We start from the raw sequence: 15,853 nt of genomic DNA on the forward strand, positions 1-15,853 counted from the left end.
GAACCCTCCTCTTCTGGATGTGGGTCATGCAGCCTGTTAGAGATGAGCAGCTCAGCCAACAGCTTATACCCATTTCCAGACATGTGGGTGAGACCATCTTAGATCATCCAACTTCAGCAGTCTCAGATCACGGTGGTCACATGAGTGACCCAAGATAAGATCAGCAGAAGAATCATCCAGCTGAGCCCTGCCCAATGAGTTGACCTACAGAATCGCAAACAAAATATTTGTTGTTTTAAGCCCTTAAGTTTTGGGAAGCATTATTATGCAGCGAAGGCCCACATATAAGATATTTCATGGGGAAGCAACAGAAATATGGAACCCAGTAACTGCCTGAGAACCTGGGGCATTTTTCCCAATTAGGTAAGAGAATCAAAGGGCTGAAAAGATAGAGTCAGAAGTGTTAGACTAGGAGGATGGCATATGATGTGCCTGCATTTACCTGCTTTTCACTCTGTGACTTTTGGATCAAGCAGATGAGGAAGCACATCTTCATGATCATATGCACAGACCAGAGAAGGGAAAAGGAAAGAAGTCATGCTGCATCCTGAGAGCTAACCTTTGGCCTCTGTATCTATTTCTGTGAAGTGCACCATGATAGCACAGTGATATAATCTGTCAGGTTACAGCTATGTGGCATCTTTTGCTACAGCCCCTCCCAGCCATTATGTTACTCCATCAGGATCACTGCTACACGTCATGGAAACTGAGGCATGGAGTCTGGAAAGGGCCCAACCACAAAGATAATCTCTCAATGCTCTGGAGCCAAGAGGCTCCCAATCTCTGGTGTCTGCAATACTAAGAATAAAACCATCATTCTATTCAACTTATCTCCTTAAAAAAAGGAAGGTCACAGAGAATGACTTATCCAAGGCCACACAGCTAAACATGATTATACAGACCCATGACCCCAAGTCTGTGGACTCTGATAATCAACAGTGACATGAGCCACAGGAAATGAGTCTTGGGACCCAAGGGATGAACCGTATCAGACAAAGTCTAGTCTAGTAATCCTTTTTTCCTTGACTGATTTGAGAATATCATCTATATGATCTCCTAAGACCACTAGGGAAGCCATAGGATACACTAGCTGTAACAAGTTTTCAAACGATGACTAGGAAACTTGATGACCAGAGGGTAGAAGAGGGAAAGCCCCACCACTCCTATTAGAGTGGCCATTAATAATGGCCACAAGATGCATACTTGCTAAAATTTGAATGTTTGTCTCCCCAAATTCATATGTTGAAACCCTAACCTCCAGTTTTCAGACTGTGAGAAATAAATGTTTGTTGTTCTACTCTACAGGATTCTGTCACAGCAGCAAGGGCAGACAGAGACAATACTTTACAGAATAAAGAAAATGTTAACTTATGACTTGAAGTATAGACAATGGCTAATAAATGCTTTGCCAATCATCTTTAAAAGTTGATATAAGCATATGAATCAAACTTAACAGGTACATCTGCATTTATTTACAACCTAGGAGGAGATGCTCAGGTCCCTTTTCTGTTTCTGCCTTATTACAAGCATGTGAACAAGTGATTTTACTCCTCCAGGATTCAGATGTTCCATCAGTTAAACAAGGCAACTGAACTTCAACTCTGGAGCCACACAGAACAGAAAGAACTCTGATGACAACCACAATTTGAGATGGGATCTGAGCCTAGCATCTTGTTAACTGTCTGACAGGGGTGGGGGTCTATACGGCCCCTCTTTCCATTTCTGGATAAATGGGAAAACTGTACCCTCCTAACAGTGCCTGGTAAGAATGAAAAATGCTACACTTAAAGGACGCAGCACAGAGCCTGATGCCTGGGAGTGCTCAGTAATGAAAAGCTAGTGGTAATGACTCATTCGCTCATCCCACAAATATTTATAGAACTTGTACTCCATGACAGGCAGTATTCTATGTGTGAAGGATGGAGAGAACTCCCTGCCTTGTGAAGTTGGCATCCCAGTGCATGATAATCTATAACTCTAACAACGAAGGAGCTGTGTGGCTTGTGCCTCAGAAAAGGTTCCCCGATTCTGTTCTCACTGCAGACTCCAGTGCAGTCAGTCTCTGCAGGCCTGTCTGTCATGGGAGGGATCCTCACCTACTCAGGGGAAGCGTGGCCCACATAGCTTTCCAGACCCCATCACAAAACCAGTGTGGTACACACCTGGGAGCTCAGAGTGAAGCCTGGCCGTCACAGTCACACCTCTCTTTCACCTTCACTCTTTCCCCTCTCTTCTTCCTTACCAAAACTGTTACCCCCGCCTGCACCAGAGCCTTCCAGAAACCTCTGAGAAGGCCAAGTTTGCTTAGCGGCATTACCTTCCACTTCCCACCAGAGGTCGCCCTCCCACACAAGCCCAAGCAAACAGGACCAGCTTCGCCTCCTCCGCAGCAGTGACATTATTTTCTTTCTCTATTTTTATCTATTAAAAAGATTTCTTCGCAGCCATAACTTAGATCTCTACACTAAAATGGAGCAACAGGAAGATATAATGGTGCATTTCATTTATGAATGACCTATAATAAATTACTCTGAAGTGTCCCGGGTGCCAGAAGACAGAACGCTGTGTCTGCCCATGGACTGTATTTCACATACTTTAATTTAGCTGACACATAAAACTCATTTGACATTTTGCAGGTATTTGGTGTGGGGGGGGGGGACAGGCGGGAGGGGACCACTGTGGGGCTGAGCGGGGAGTGGGGGCAGTGAGCAGTGGGGGCCACAGGCAGAGGAAAGGATATTCGGTTCTTGTTGAGGGTTAAGGTGTGGAGCTGGGGTAACCCTGGCAACACCAGGTCGTCCCCAAGCAGATTGTTGTCCAAGATGAGTTCCTCCAGGCTCCTGAATGCGCTCAGTCCTTCCAGTGACCTGCAATGACAAAGGCAACAGGAAAAATGATCCTGCACTAAATCAGGGAGGCCATTATGAGCTGAAATAAATATTTTAACCTTCCCTTTCAGGACTGGGAATAGTTTGGGCTTGGTGCCTGTCAGCAAAGTGAATGACAAGAATTAGTAGCGGGAGCCGGGGTGGGGGCGGCGGGGGAGAAGGGGCCGCTGGCACTCACCGCATCCTTCACGCATTGCCAACATGAAGGATGAGGGTCACTTAGTGAGTAGCCAGGATCCAAAACAAAGGGCTTCAGATACGGCCTGCAGGATAAATTTGTCAATGTCTTGTGCCTTCAGGCACCCAGCCTCGGCTGACCCTAACCTCCATTCCCAAGATAAATAACTCTGTCACAGTTCACCTTCATTCCCTGGACACAAATTTAAGTTGTCATCCATCATTCCTGCCTAGAAATATCATACCCCTCTTACAATAATAAATATAACTTCAAGTATCATTTCTTAGCGGTTCTCCTCTGTACGGTCGCAGGGGAAACAGCCAGGAAGGCTCCTTTACTCTCCCTTCACATCCTTTGACTTTTTTCACTCCCTCTGCCTTTTTTCTTTACTAATCACTTAATTTGCTTCTGCCCAGTGTCCCCGCGGTTACCCAAAAGGCAAGGCATCTGCGGAATTACATAATCGCTCCAGCCCGAGAGGGCCTTTTCTTTTTCTTTCATTATTTCGTTTTTATTTGTTTTGGGTTTTGTTTGGGGGAGGAGGGTTGGGAGTTTTTTTTTTTTTTTTTTTTTTTTTTTGCTTCAAAGCTCCTGACCTGGAGTTACTGCTTTAATTTATGGAATGTGAATTTCCCACTTTGTTTTTGAAAAGCAAAAAAAAAAAAGAAAAAGAAAGTGTAAAGTGTAGCAATGGAGATGTTGAGGCAGTAAATAAAAGGCATCTAAAAGGATTAAGTACCCAGCTCAGGGGGGAAAAGAGTGTATCAGAAAGGGGGAAATGGCCTTGCTTACACACAGCTGAAAGTTAACTCTTCGTCTGATGGGCTCTCGTGAGTACCCATCACGAGACAGAGGTCAGGGTGGAGGTGACACGGGGCAGTTTTGCACAAGTGCTTGCTCGGATGCACACAGACATTAATTAAAGAAAGCCGCCCAGTACAGAGACTTACGCAGACACATACTCCCAGCTTGTTCACCTGCCAGACCCAGGAGATGTGCTGAGCTTGCACAGGCTGACAGCTGAGCTACGACGTCTATCTGAGGGAGGACTCGCATGGGATCCCTGGCTACTCTATAAAATGTGACGAATCAGGAAGATGTCGTCCACACTATTTATTCATTTACTGATAGCACCTCCATTACAGTGCTGTGTGCTTCCGTGTGCAACATGTGCACAGAGGGTGTGTGAACTTCAGCACCAGGGCTTTCCTGAGGCATCCACAGCTCCCTGGGAGTACCTCTGCCAAGAGGTCTCCAAAACAGGGAGTCGATACTTGCAAGGTGTAAAATGCATTGTAACTAATTGAATCTGCAGATTCCACTGGGCCCAGCGCTCCTGCATGCCTGTTTCTGCTAGTCCACAGAGTGGTCCCACCAGGGCCAAACTCCCGGAGTGCGCCTGCTCCCACAGCCAACACGGCCTGTTCTGCGTGTGAGGACAGGCCTGCGCGTATGTGGGGTGAAGGGTCATCACATTTCATTTCCTGCTCTTCCATTCTCTTCTTCCTCATAATTCCAGGAGGCACAACCACTCACACACATCGAAGCAGGAAGGATTAGGGCTCTACCTCAGTTCCTCCACATCCTTGCAGTGTGAATCTGAGCATCCTAAGAGCAGATCTGCATGCTCCGCTCTGCGTTCCTTCCAGCTCACAGGATCCTACAGAGACCAAGGGGACTGACACGTTACTAGCAAAGGCTGGTTCCTTTCTTTTCCTTCCTCCTTTGATGCATTGATTCCCCCCCCACCAGGCCCTGAGCTTGGGGATGTGTTGGGGACACAGGGGGTGGGCAGTTGAACAAAACCATAGAGGTGTGTAGGGGACCTTTGGGGTCTTCTGAAGTCCCTCCCTCCACAGGGGTCAATGAGTGATGCTCATTAATGGAAAGTGCTTCTCAGGACCAGGCCCGTTTGCCTGGAGGAGAATGGGGAGCAGAGCCGCCTCCAGTCAGGCAGCCTTATGGGGAGCTAATAAGTCCTTTGTGCACAAACATCAGCTGGGCTCTGGTCAAAGGCAGCATCCAAATACACATTGTTCCCGAGTTATGTTATGCAAATATTATACTTTTATCATGAGAATCAGCAAATGGTTGGCAACTGGCAAGCAGAAGAAAGCTCCCTTCCAAAAATGCTTCAGGGGAGGCATAAAACAAAATGACACAGCATGAAGAGGGACAAACAGGGCACACTAGAGGGGTGCTCACCCCCACAGAGATGACCTCTCTCCCTGCAGGGCAGGCTCTGGGGCAGAGTTCCTAGTGCGGTGAAAGAAGCCAAGAGGATCCATCTCAAATCCTGTCACCTGTCTCAGATTCTTTCTGCCATGTAGGGTTATTAGCTGCTCAGTAAAAAGGGAACTGTGTACATGGGGCACTGCTAATTAATAAATCCCTGTATTCGTGCCATAGGATAGTATGCACTTGGTGATTTGATCAGCTAAAGTCAGAGCTGAGGGATTGAGGACAGGAGGCAGAGGACACAACTTTGTGAAGGGGAAGACAGGAGAAAATTTGTGGGACTTAGCTGGCATGTGGAGGCCAATAAGCATACACCTGGAAGACAGCTTTATTTTTCACTTAAAATTTTTTTTCACTTAAAAACATACACATATATATATAAATATTAAAATATAAAATATATATGTATGTATTTATTGGTTATCGTTGCTATTGTTTTCCAGAAAGGAGTAGGAGAAAGAAATTATTTGCAACAATCTTTGAGCACATACCCCAATATGCCAGATGTCCGCAAATAGATATGCTCTGTTAAACGAAATGACAAGACAGAAAAGGCTTTAAGAGAGTCATGCAGGCCTGTGCTGTTTGATGGGACAGCAATGGTAGCTTACAGGGAAGATGAGGACAGGACTGTAATTTCTCTGCTATAACCTTGTGTGTGGACAGCAAAATATACCCCAAAATGAGAGCCCTGGTAGAGTGGGTGACTGTCATCCAGGGTTATCTGCCAGCTTCCCTAGCAGAGGCTGCAATGTCGGAGGTGTGAGGGGACCAACCAGGCTTCACCCAGTACACAGGGAAGCCAGCTGGAGACAGCTCTTCCCAACCTGGTAAGGAGCCACCAAGGGCAGGCAGGGAGAGGGAGAGTGGGGTCCGCCCGATGGCAGGTGGTTTGTTCTGGAAACTTAATCAGCACCTCCAGAGCTCATTGCAACCCTCCCACCTCCTGCTCCTGGCAGGAGAGCTGCCGTGATCTCACCCACAGGTACCATCTCAGTTTGCAGGGCTCTGCCTCGGCTCTCCCAGGACCCGAGCTATGGCTGGGCTGCTGGGAGAGTCCCAGGGCCTTTTCCAAAGTCACATCAAAATGACAAAACATCACAATGCATTCGGCTCCAGTGGATTCAAACAGAGAGAACTTTTAAGTTTCCACTGTAATTAACCCTATCCTCGTTAAGATAATTATGATCAAGCTTCCTGTCACAGTTAATATCCCAGCATCATCGCCTGTGGCTCACACTCTGCCCTCATTAGCTTATAAAAACAGCAGCACTAAACAGGCGGCTGCTGCCCTGCCGGGTCTGTGCCCGTGGCTGGGAGCCCTCGTGGAAGGGTCTTGGGCAGTTTAGTGTGCCCAGGAGAGGGGATTGCTCCCTCAAACCCCTTCTGCTCCTGGGTGGGCGAGCTCAGCCTCCTTCATATTTTTTCCAGAAAGTTGGCTATTGGTAAGAATAGGGAAGGAGAAAGGCCAGGGCCAGGGCAAGCTGGCAGCTTGAGGCAGAAGAACTTTGAATTTGTAGTGGACCTCCCTACCCCAGAGTCAGCACAAAACCAGTGAGAGAACTATGCCATAAAACCCACCAGCAGTCACTTCCAGAACCCCTTAGTCAATCCCCTGCATACAGCCGGGTGCAAAGAATTCCATCTCTCCCCTCCCAACCTACACCAGCAGTGATACTTGGGCCTGGCATGAGATCAGTAGCCAGTGGTGGGGACAGGTAACCACAGACCCTGTGAGAGAAACCTCTCTCTCTCTTTGGAACCACATTTGGTCTCAAGTCCAGGGAGAAAAGTCTGGTATTCTCAAATGAAGCAAGAAAACAAGATCTCCACTAAGACCCTCCCCTTCTTGCTCAACTACACATCCACAGGGAGAGGCCAGGGAATCTCTAGGGGACCCCACCCACATGTCTGATGCCTACCACACTGGCTAGTCCCCTGACCTGGGAGGGCTGGCTGTTGTCCGTTCTGTTAGACAGTCTCTAGATGCTTTCTGTCTTCCAACTCCTAATAAAAGGGACTCTGGATGGAACCTCTACATACCTGTCAGAGGCACCCAGGGCTCTGTGCCCTTACCAACTGACTACTTCTCAGCCAGGAGCCTATGAGAGTCTAACAGAAAAGCAACCAAGAGAATCCCAAGGACAAGACAGAGAGCAAGTTCAGGATGCTGGCCAGTGGCCAAGATGGCAATGCCTTCTTTCAGAGGTCAGAGGCTCCCCATCTTCATGTGGGGGAGTGTGTCTGAGAATAGGAAGACTGACAACAAGAAAGCCCACTGCTGAATACTAGGATAACAATATTTAAAACCTTCCTTACCCATGGGTAAATGATTGCAGTTCTGAGACCCTTCTGACCTCTGACCTCTTCACAATCCAGCCACTAAGCAGTGAATGCCCACCCACCACAGCGCGGGGCTACCATGGATGGTGCTCTCGCAGGCATTGGTTCTGACTGGTTAGTGCAGTGGTTAAAGAGTTCAATCACCTCTGAGAGCAGAAATAGTAATTTGTTCCTGTTTTATTCCTGCCCAATTCCCACACCTGACACACAGCAGGTCCTAGAGAAATGTCTGAAAATTAAATTCCCACAGAGGCCATGACCAAAGCTACAAGGACAGGATGGGCAACACAAAGCTAACCAGTGGGGATGAAGGAAGCTCTCAGAGAATCAGCAGGGTGACAGTAAAAGGCCCAGTGGCAGCACAGAAATTTTTACATACTCTGTTCACCTAGCCCCATGCGAGGTATTCTTTCTGCCATGAAATTTTTTTATATCCTATTTAAATGGATGGATGGATGGATGGATGGATGTAGAGAGAGAGAGAACTATATCCATCACTATACGTATACTACGTAGTGTGTAGATGACCATATATAGTTGACCCTATATATTTCTCTGTATTTTTACTATTCAGGTCCCATAGCTGGAGATACATATACAAATAATAACATAAATCTACTAGTCCATACTGTAAGTATATCAATAGGGAATAAAAAGTCTTTAAGAAACGTAAGAAGGTGGAAAAGGTTCTGGGCTATGTACGGCAGAATGTATGCTGACACCAAGAAGCAGTGTATCTTGTGGGGTCAAAGTCAACCCCAAAGCTCTACTGAGTGCTTCATCATAATGGACAATCCCTGAGCTGTAAAGAATAAAATTCAATACCAGAATGAGAAATCTGAATCTAAGACCAGTGAAAAGAGCCAATAGAGTTAACTAGATCTGAAGCCTTCGTGTACCATATCTAAGAGCACTAAGAAATCTGAAGAATTACAGAGAATGAGTAAGTAAACCCAGAAATAGGTACTTGCACTTCCTGTATTTGAAAAGGGAAGTAAGTAGATAGGATCCTAACCTTTGGATTCATGAGCTTGTAAATTTACATATATGAAATTCTGGTGAGATCATACCTCTAAGAAAGAAACTGGTATTTGCTTGCCTTAGGACAACATAAATAACATATTTGATCATGTTAACCTTTTACTTTTTGCTACCAGGAAGCAAAGAACTAAGTTGTGACCCAGCTTGTAGTACCTCATGATCTCTGCACATGCTTCCTAACTTCATTTTTAAGGCTTATAATTTTTTTCACAGTCTTGATATTTTATTAATTCTAACAAGCTTGTGCAAACCCTTTGTGGAATGAGATGAGACATATTCTCATATGACATTTCATGGATTCTCACGGTCCCTGTGCATTAAGCTGGGTTCTATGAGATCAGCCACTCATGGAGATGCTTGACTAGGATCAGAGAAGATATATATTGTATCCTGAATCTACATGACTTTGAATAAACTTCTAATGACATCCCTGTGACAGAAGGCAAAAAGCAGACCAGGAAGTGACAGCTTTAGGTAGAGTCATAACCAAGTCAAAATGTACCTGCAGAACTTTGATCAGTGGCTCAAGTTGCTCTAGGGGCAGGTTCTAGGGACTTGAGTCCTGTTTTGTTCTTTTCGTTTGTTTGTTTGGGGGGTACCAGGGATTGAACTCAGGGGCACTGGACCACTAAGTCGAATCCCCAACCCTATTTTGTATTTTATTTAGAAACAGGGTCTCACTGAGTTGCTTAGTGCCTTGCTTTTGCTGAGGCTGGCTTTGAACTCGCAACCTCCTGCTTCAGCCTCCCAAACCACTGGGATTACAGGCGTGTGCCACCATGCCCAGCTGTTTTGTTTCTGCCAAGGACATTGTTAAGGATGTGTTTGATGCATTTATGAAGGTCAGAACCCTAGAATGATATTAGGGTCAATCCTAGTTTCATCATCATTAGGAATCACAATGATCTTGTGATCACCTGTTCACCTTGAACTTTAGATAAAATCATTTTAATTTTCTTATTCTTTCTTTTTATTTATTTATTAGTGATACTGGGGATTGAACCCTGGGGTGCTCTACCACTGAGCTACAACCCTATTCCTTTTAAATTTTTTAAAAAATTTGAGACAGAGTCTCACTAAGTTGTGAAGGCTAATCGGGAACTCACAATCCTCAAGGTGTTCAAGGTGAACATGGTATCAGCGCAATAAGATGAAATTTCACAGTGTCAAGCATAAAGGCCTAAACACAGAGTTAAAGTTTAGCCAAAAATAGTCAAACAAATCAAAAGGAAATGAAAATAGAGAAAACATTTGCCATCTCTCCAATAGTCTTAATATGGAAAGAATTTTTGTAAATCATTAAGAAAAAGCTGAATCTTTAATAGAAAAATGATCAAAACACAGACAAAAAATCCCACAGGAAATTGGTCAATAATGGAAATGTAGAAGACATCTGCAGCTTTGTTGGGAATCTAGAGTATTCAAATTAAATAAGATGCTTGTATTGTTTTATTAAATTTGGAAATGATTTTGCTGGTCACTGTAGTACACACTTATACTCCCAGAGACTCAGGGGTCTTAGGCAGGAGAATTGTGAGCTCCTGATTAGCCTTCGCAAATTAGTGAGACTCTTGTCTCAAATTTTTTAAAAAAATTTAAAAGGAATAGGGTTGTAGCTCAGTGGTAGAGAACCCCAGGGTTCAATCCCCCATATCACTAAATAAATAAATAAATAAATAAATAAATAAATAATAGAAAGAAAGAATAAGAAAATTAAAATGGTTTTATCAGAAGTTCAAGGTGAACAGACCAACACAAAACTAACAGGAGAGTGAAATTGTCACAACTCATTTTAAAAACCTTAGAAATGATCATGATTTCAACCGTATTTCCAAGCCCAATAATTTTTTCAGTTAATATCAAAGACATGTATGCTTTAAGTACAAGTAGGTGAATTTACTACAGTATTATTTATGATGATACTGTAAACAAGCCTAAATGCTCAACAATAGAGGACTGATTAAATAAAACCCAATATATCTGTATAATGAAATACCATGCAGCAATTAAAAATATTATAGACAGATATCTAATGAGCCAGTAGAATCCCATGCTATATATTTAAGTACCTAAAATTAAATTACAACACACTATGGTACATACACCAATATGTCATGCATGGAAATTAAAAGTCATTATTATGACTTCTCTCCATTCACCACATAAATTTCAATTTGTGTCATGTTTCCTTGGGTAGTCTCGTCCATGTTTCTGGTTAAGAGTCATCAAAGTAGTCTTCGTTAGTTGTTGCTAGTTTATAAACTGCTGTTAATACACCATCTCGTACAAAGGGATTTCATATGATTCTCTATACATGCAAACACAATTAAATGAATATACTTACATATCTATCTATAGATAGACAGATGACCATATCTATGTCTATATCCCCTAGATATATACCATTAATTCCTAGGTCATTTTTTATAGTTTTCTCCAGTTACTAAATTTTCTATTGTGAATAATCTCTTTATAAATAGGAAAGAACAAGAAAATATTACTTTAAAATGAAAGAAGATGACTTGCAGGCACTAAGAATCTGTGTGAAGAGGGATTAATATCAACCTTTACCAGAGCAGGGCCACCATCACAGATGCTAATCTTAAAGTAATCCACTCCATTACTCCACTGGCCCTCAAATAACTGTGCCTGAAGCTTTGTTTCAATTCTGGGTGCCAGACTCAAAGGGGCATTAACATTAGAAACACCACCCAAAGAGAACAACCAGGAGGTGAAGGGGGTCAGAAACAGTAATTGAAAGATAAGGAAGCTTAGCCAGGAACAGAGAAGACTGAGTGTGCCTAGGTTCTAAGTCTATGGAATTCCAGAAGGAAGAATCAAAACTGAATAGGAGAAGATTAGGTATGTTGGGAGGAATTGTTCGCCAAAGAATTAAACTGAATTGTGAGTCATTATACATGTTTGATCAGAGATGAACCATAGAGAACATCTAGGAGGAAATTTTCAATAGAGAAGATTAAATTCTGCAACCTCTAACATTCTATCCAGATACTGTGGTTATGTGACCAGAGCTACAGAGAGGTAATACAGAATACAGCTTTCCTGAAACTCTACATAGGAAAAGAGCCACATCTGCAATGTCCAGATATATAGTACAGTATTCCCTCAACCATGCTCAACTATCTCTAAATAATTTCTAGGTGTGGTACAGAAATGGAATTCACCACTGCCACAGCCTTTATCCAACATTATATGTGGCATTATAAATCTAATCATTGTACATCTTCAATTATAATGATGAACCTTGATGGTTTTCGATTTCATTTGCTTTTCAATCTATACTTCTCGCTCCTCCTAAAGTCCCCCTGGAACCGTCTAGAACCTCTGGAAGAATTAGTTCTTATGGATGTTTTTCATGTGGCTCTCGTGAACTTAAGTGCACATTAGGTAGAGCTAGGTTGACATTTACCAGCTAACAGTCCCTAGGTGTGCACCTCTACAGTTCATTAACTCATCTGCAAAAATATATTGAGCATCAACTCTGCCCAGCACTTTGTTAGTCTCTGGGGGCTACAAAGCTAAGTGTAGAATGGTATTATGCTATAACTAGTAAGCATAGACTGAAAAGAGTAACCACACAACACAGAATAATAAGTTAGGCTGAGATGATAAGTACTACTCTAAGGGGAGAGTGAGGAGGGCAAAAGCTTTAAAGAAGAGATGAACTTGAGCTAAGTCTCAGTTCAATTGAATTCTAATCTTTTGAGTACCTACTTATACTGTACAGCACACTTGGTGGTAGGGGAACGTAAGAAAAAGAGATAACTTGATCCTGGTGCTCAAGTAATAATCTACGTCCAAGAAGCTTATCTAGCTAACACCAAAAAGCAGCACATGGTATTCACTTGTATCATGGTGGGTTCTCAGTCAGAGCTAATGTCTAGGGACACAGAAGCTGCCCAAGTCTTGGATTCCGCTCTCAGGGAGTTTAGCATCTATGGAAGAAAGAAACAAGTTGGGCTGGAAATAAGGAGAAACCATCTAGGATGCAGGATTGTTAAGCAGTGTGGGCAAGATGGGCTCTGGAAGTTGGGAAGAGAGACACGAGGGCTGTGGTGATCACCCGTTTTGTCCTCCTGCCACCCATTTGTCCTGAAGTTATTACACCAAGGAAGTCCTTAAGGACAGAGGCAAGGAGTCAGGACCCCTCCCTAGATGAACAACAGCCTCAGGGTCTTGTTCCCAGCCAATGTGGGCTGTCTTCCCTCCCCTCAGGAATCTTTCCTGTTTTTCCCCCACCCTGGTGACACAGTTTGGGCCTGGGCTTTGACTAAGTCTCTAAAATTATTTTGATTCACGGCTTGAGATTTTACAAAACCACACATGCACGCATGAAGCCTGTGGCCTCAGGATCTTGTTTGTTTTTAAGAGTCCGAAAAGTGACTTTGTGTGGCGGGATCTATAAATGGAGGTTTTCTTTGCTCGGGAGATGTGAGGGAGCGGACACGGTGTGCCGCAGCCGCGGTATGTGTGCATGTCGCCACGGGGCGGAAGGCAGCGCCTGGTGGGGGAGGCTCCCACGGCCATTGGGCAAACATATGTTGGGCCAAGAACACTGTTCTTCAAGCTCATGAGCTATTTGCCTGAAAGATAACAGTGTCTCTTCCACACAAGCCTTTCGCCACCCTCCAGAAAGGGAATTTTTAATTCAACAGATGGTGTCTACTCATTGCAAACCAACCAGAAAAGGAGACATTTACATGGCTGGGCCTCAAGGTCCTAGCATCCCAGAGGGGCCCTAATCAAATACTTGCCCAAAGACCAACTCCCCAGGGGTAAGGCCCCTCCTGGAATGAAATCAAGCCAAGAAACCTAGCAAAAACGGGCCAGCTGCTGACTCTGTGAGGTCTCAGTTGGCTGAAAAAGGTGAAAACATGTTTTCCGTCCTAGACTACAGGATAGCTTTTACCTCCTGCAGGACAGAAGGCCCTAGGAGATACGGTGCCTCCACCAGTGGTTTGTACTGGAGCCATTTTCTTCCTTCCCAAACAGTTTTAGCTCTGTGCTTTGCAAAACCTCTCAAAGAACAACTCAGGCAGCTTTGCCTCCCATGTCATGTGATGGCACATCTGGTCCCTGAGTAGTAACACCTAACAATGTCGAAGACCAAGAGGAGAGAGCAAATGTTTGCAGATAGGCAGTGCCATGAACAAGAGCAAGGCCAAGGGTGGAACTGAGGTCTTCACCAGAAAGCTTATCCGACGGCTGCTTGTGCCGGTTGAACTCCGTGGTGTTTTCACAGGGAACGTGTAGTTCTGAAGGAGAATAGCTTGTCCACTCAGCAAAGCCAAGTAAATATGGTACGTAAAGACACAACGTAAGAGCACTAAAGCTGGGGGCATGAGCTCTGTTTTTAAGTCCTGATGTGGAATGAGGCCTTGGGAAAGTTTAATTTTTTAATCTGTCACGGTGGCAGGAAAGTCCCTGACCTGTACACTTTATAGGTATTGGTATGGGGATCACATGAGTTCTGGAACACGAAACAAAACAAAACAAAACAAAAAAAAAAAAAACTAGATAAATAGGAGGATGGTTTGTTAGTGAAAAGATTGTGAAAAATAAATGGAAATGGTTTATTTTCAAAGGAAGAAATTAGTCACCTCAAAAAAGGCAGCAAGTAGCTAACCTCTGAAAGAAATACTGATATGTATTCAGGATCATCTGACAGCACAGGGAGATGGCAGCTGGGGAGAATTGCTGCCTGAAGAACAATCTGGAACCTGGTTCTTGTCCTGTCTTGGTCATCAGCTTGTTGTAAGGCTTCTTTTGTATCCTTGCCTCTGTGGACTTTGCTTTACTCTTCTCTAAATTAGGGGGGTGACCCTATTTCAGATGTTTCTTCCATTTTAAACACTCTATGCTCCAAGGAGGGTCTCTGGAGAAAAACTTCCAAACCAAAGTTTGATCATTCCTTAAATCATTCCACCATTCAGTAAAACGTTCAGCAGGACCATAGCAGGCCATCTCCAACCTTCACACAGCCAAGTAGATGAGGGTCAGAGGGCAGGGTATCTGTCAAGACTTGAGTATGAAATCTAATTAATAAAAAAGATCTGCGGGGTGGAGAATCAAGGGAAACAAAAGTCCCCCCCACACACTTTTCTTCATTTTTCATAGCAACCCAAACTAGGAAGTGACAGGCAAAGTGACACACTGCTCAGAGGGCAAAAGATAAATGTTTGATGAATTGACCATTGGTCGAGAAGTGATGGGCTTTGTATGTGCATAATGGCCAAGCTGCCTTTCCATGCCGATTGCCTGCCAAGATAAGAAACCATAATGAATGGACCTTGAGATGCCCTGGACAGAAGCAGCTTTAATTTGACTGTTTTTAATAAAATTAATTCTTTAAAAAAGAAGATGGCACAAGGAAGAAGACTGCAATTTGGAGAGATCAGAAAGGCTGAGAATTCCATGGACACAGAGTGGACATTAACCACTGGTTTTTCTATTTGGTGCACTAGCCTAGTGCAGAAGAAAGTTTGATTTTATTACATTTATAAGTCATCAGAATACCTATATCCCCCAGTACTGAGTGGAGTCACTTGAGATGCTGAGATGAAATAGCCCAGCTAAACAGAAAGATACTGGTCATTCATTCGTCAATTTGTCTACTCCTCCTTCTGCAAGTATTTTATACGCATCCCTCACCCAGGCCTAGGGCGAATGAAAGAGGTTTTTCCCCAGCCCCCATGGGGTCTGTGGAGTGGTGAGGCCCAATAGCAAAGGAAGGTTGGTTCTCCTGGTCTGAGATGCTCTCAGCCAGCAGCCAAGCCTACACATCCTTACTGTACTCTGGAGCTAACTGTTCACTTCTATGTTTATCCCCTGACTTTGGTTCCCTGACTCCACATCCATGTTTGGCTTCATTCAGTTGATGGTCAGGTGTTCTTCATGAGAAGAACACATTGCTTATGAAGAAACCACAATGGCAAGAGCAGCAATCCGATAAACAGAGGGGCAGGTGGGAGAAAAGAGCTTTAGTTTACCCCTAGGGAAAACTCTAGCTGTATCTGTAAGTGACCCTGTTTTCTTCCATGTGCAAAATTTGGGTTGGAGCAGATGATTTGCTCCACCTTCTAACTAATTTTAATTTGAGGCCTTCTGTGGATCAGACATTCTTTTAGACACTGAGGACAAAAGT

General features: G+C 43.9%; 1 protein-coding gene across 1 annotated transcript in view; it reads right to left on the reverse strand.

Annotated features, from left to right (window-relative positions):
- Positions 1-15,853, reverse strand: part of LRMDA (leucine rich melanocyte differentiation associated) — a 1,042,563-nt gene that overhangs the window by 458,919 nt on the left and 567,791 nt on the right. The window contains exon 3 of the mRNA XM_079135971.1: positions 2,723-2,867. Coding sequence (XP_078992097.1) covers positions 2,723-2,867 — 145 coding nt within the window. The remainder of the gene's footprint in view (positions 1-2,722; positions 2,868-15,853) is intronic.

This window comes from Sciurus vulgaris (genome assembly GCF_902686455.1).
Source record: "Sciurus vulgaris genome assembly, chromosome: 4".
NCBI classification, from domain to species: Eukaryota; Metazoa; Chordata; class Mammalia; order Rodentia; family Sciuridae; genus Sciurus; species Sciurus vulgaris.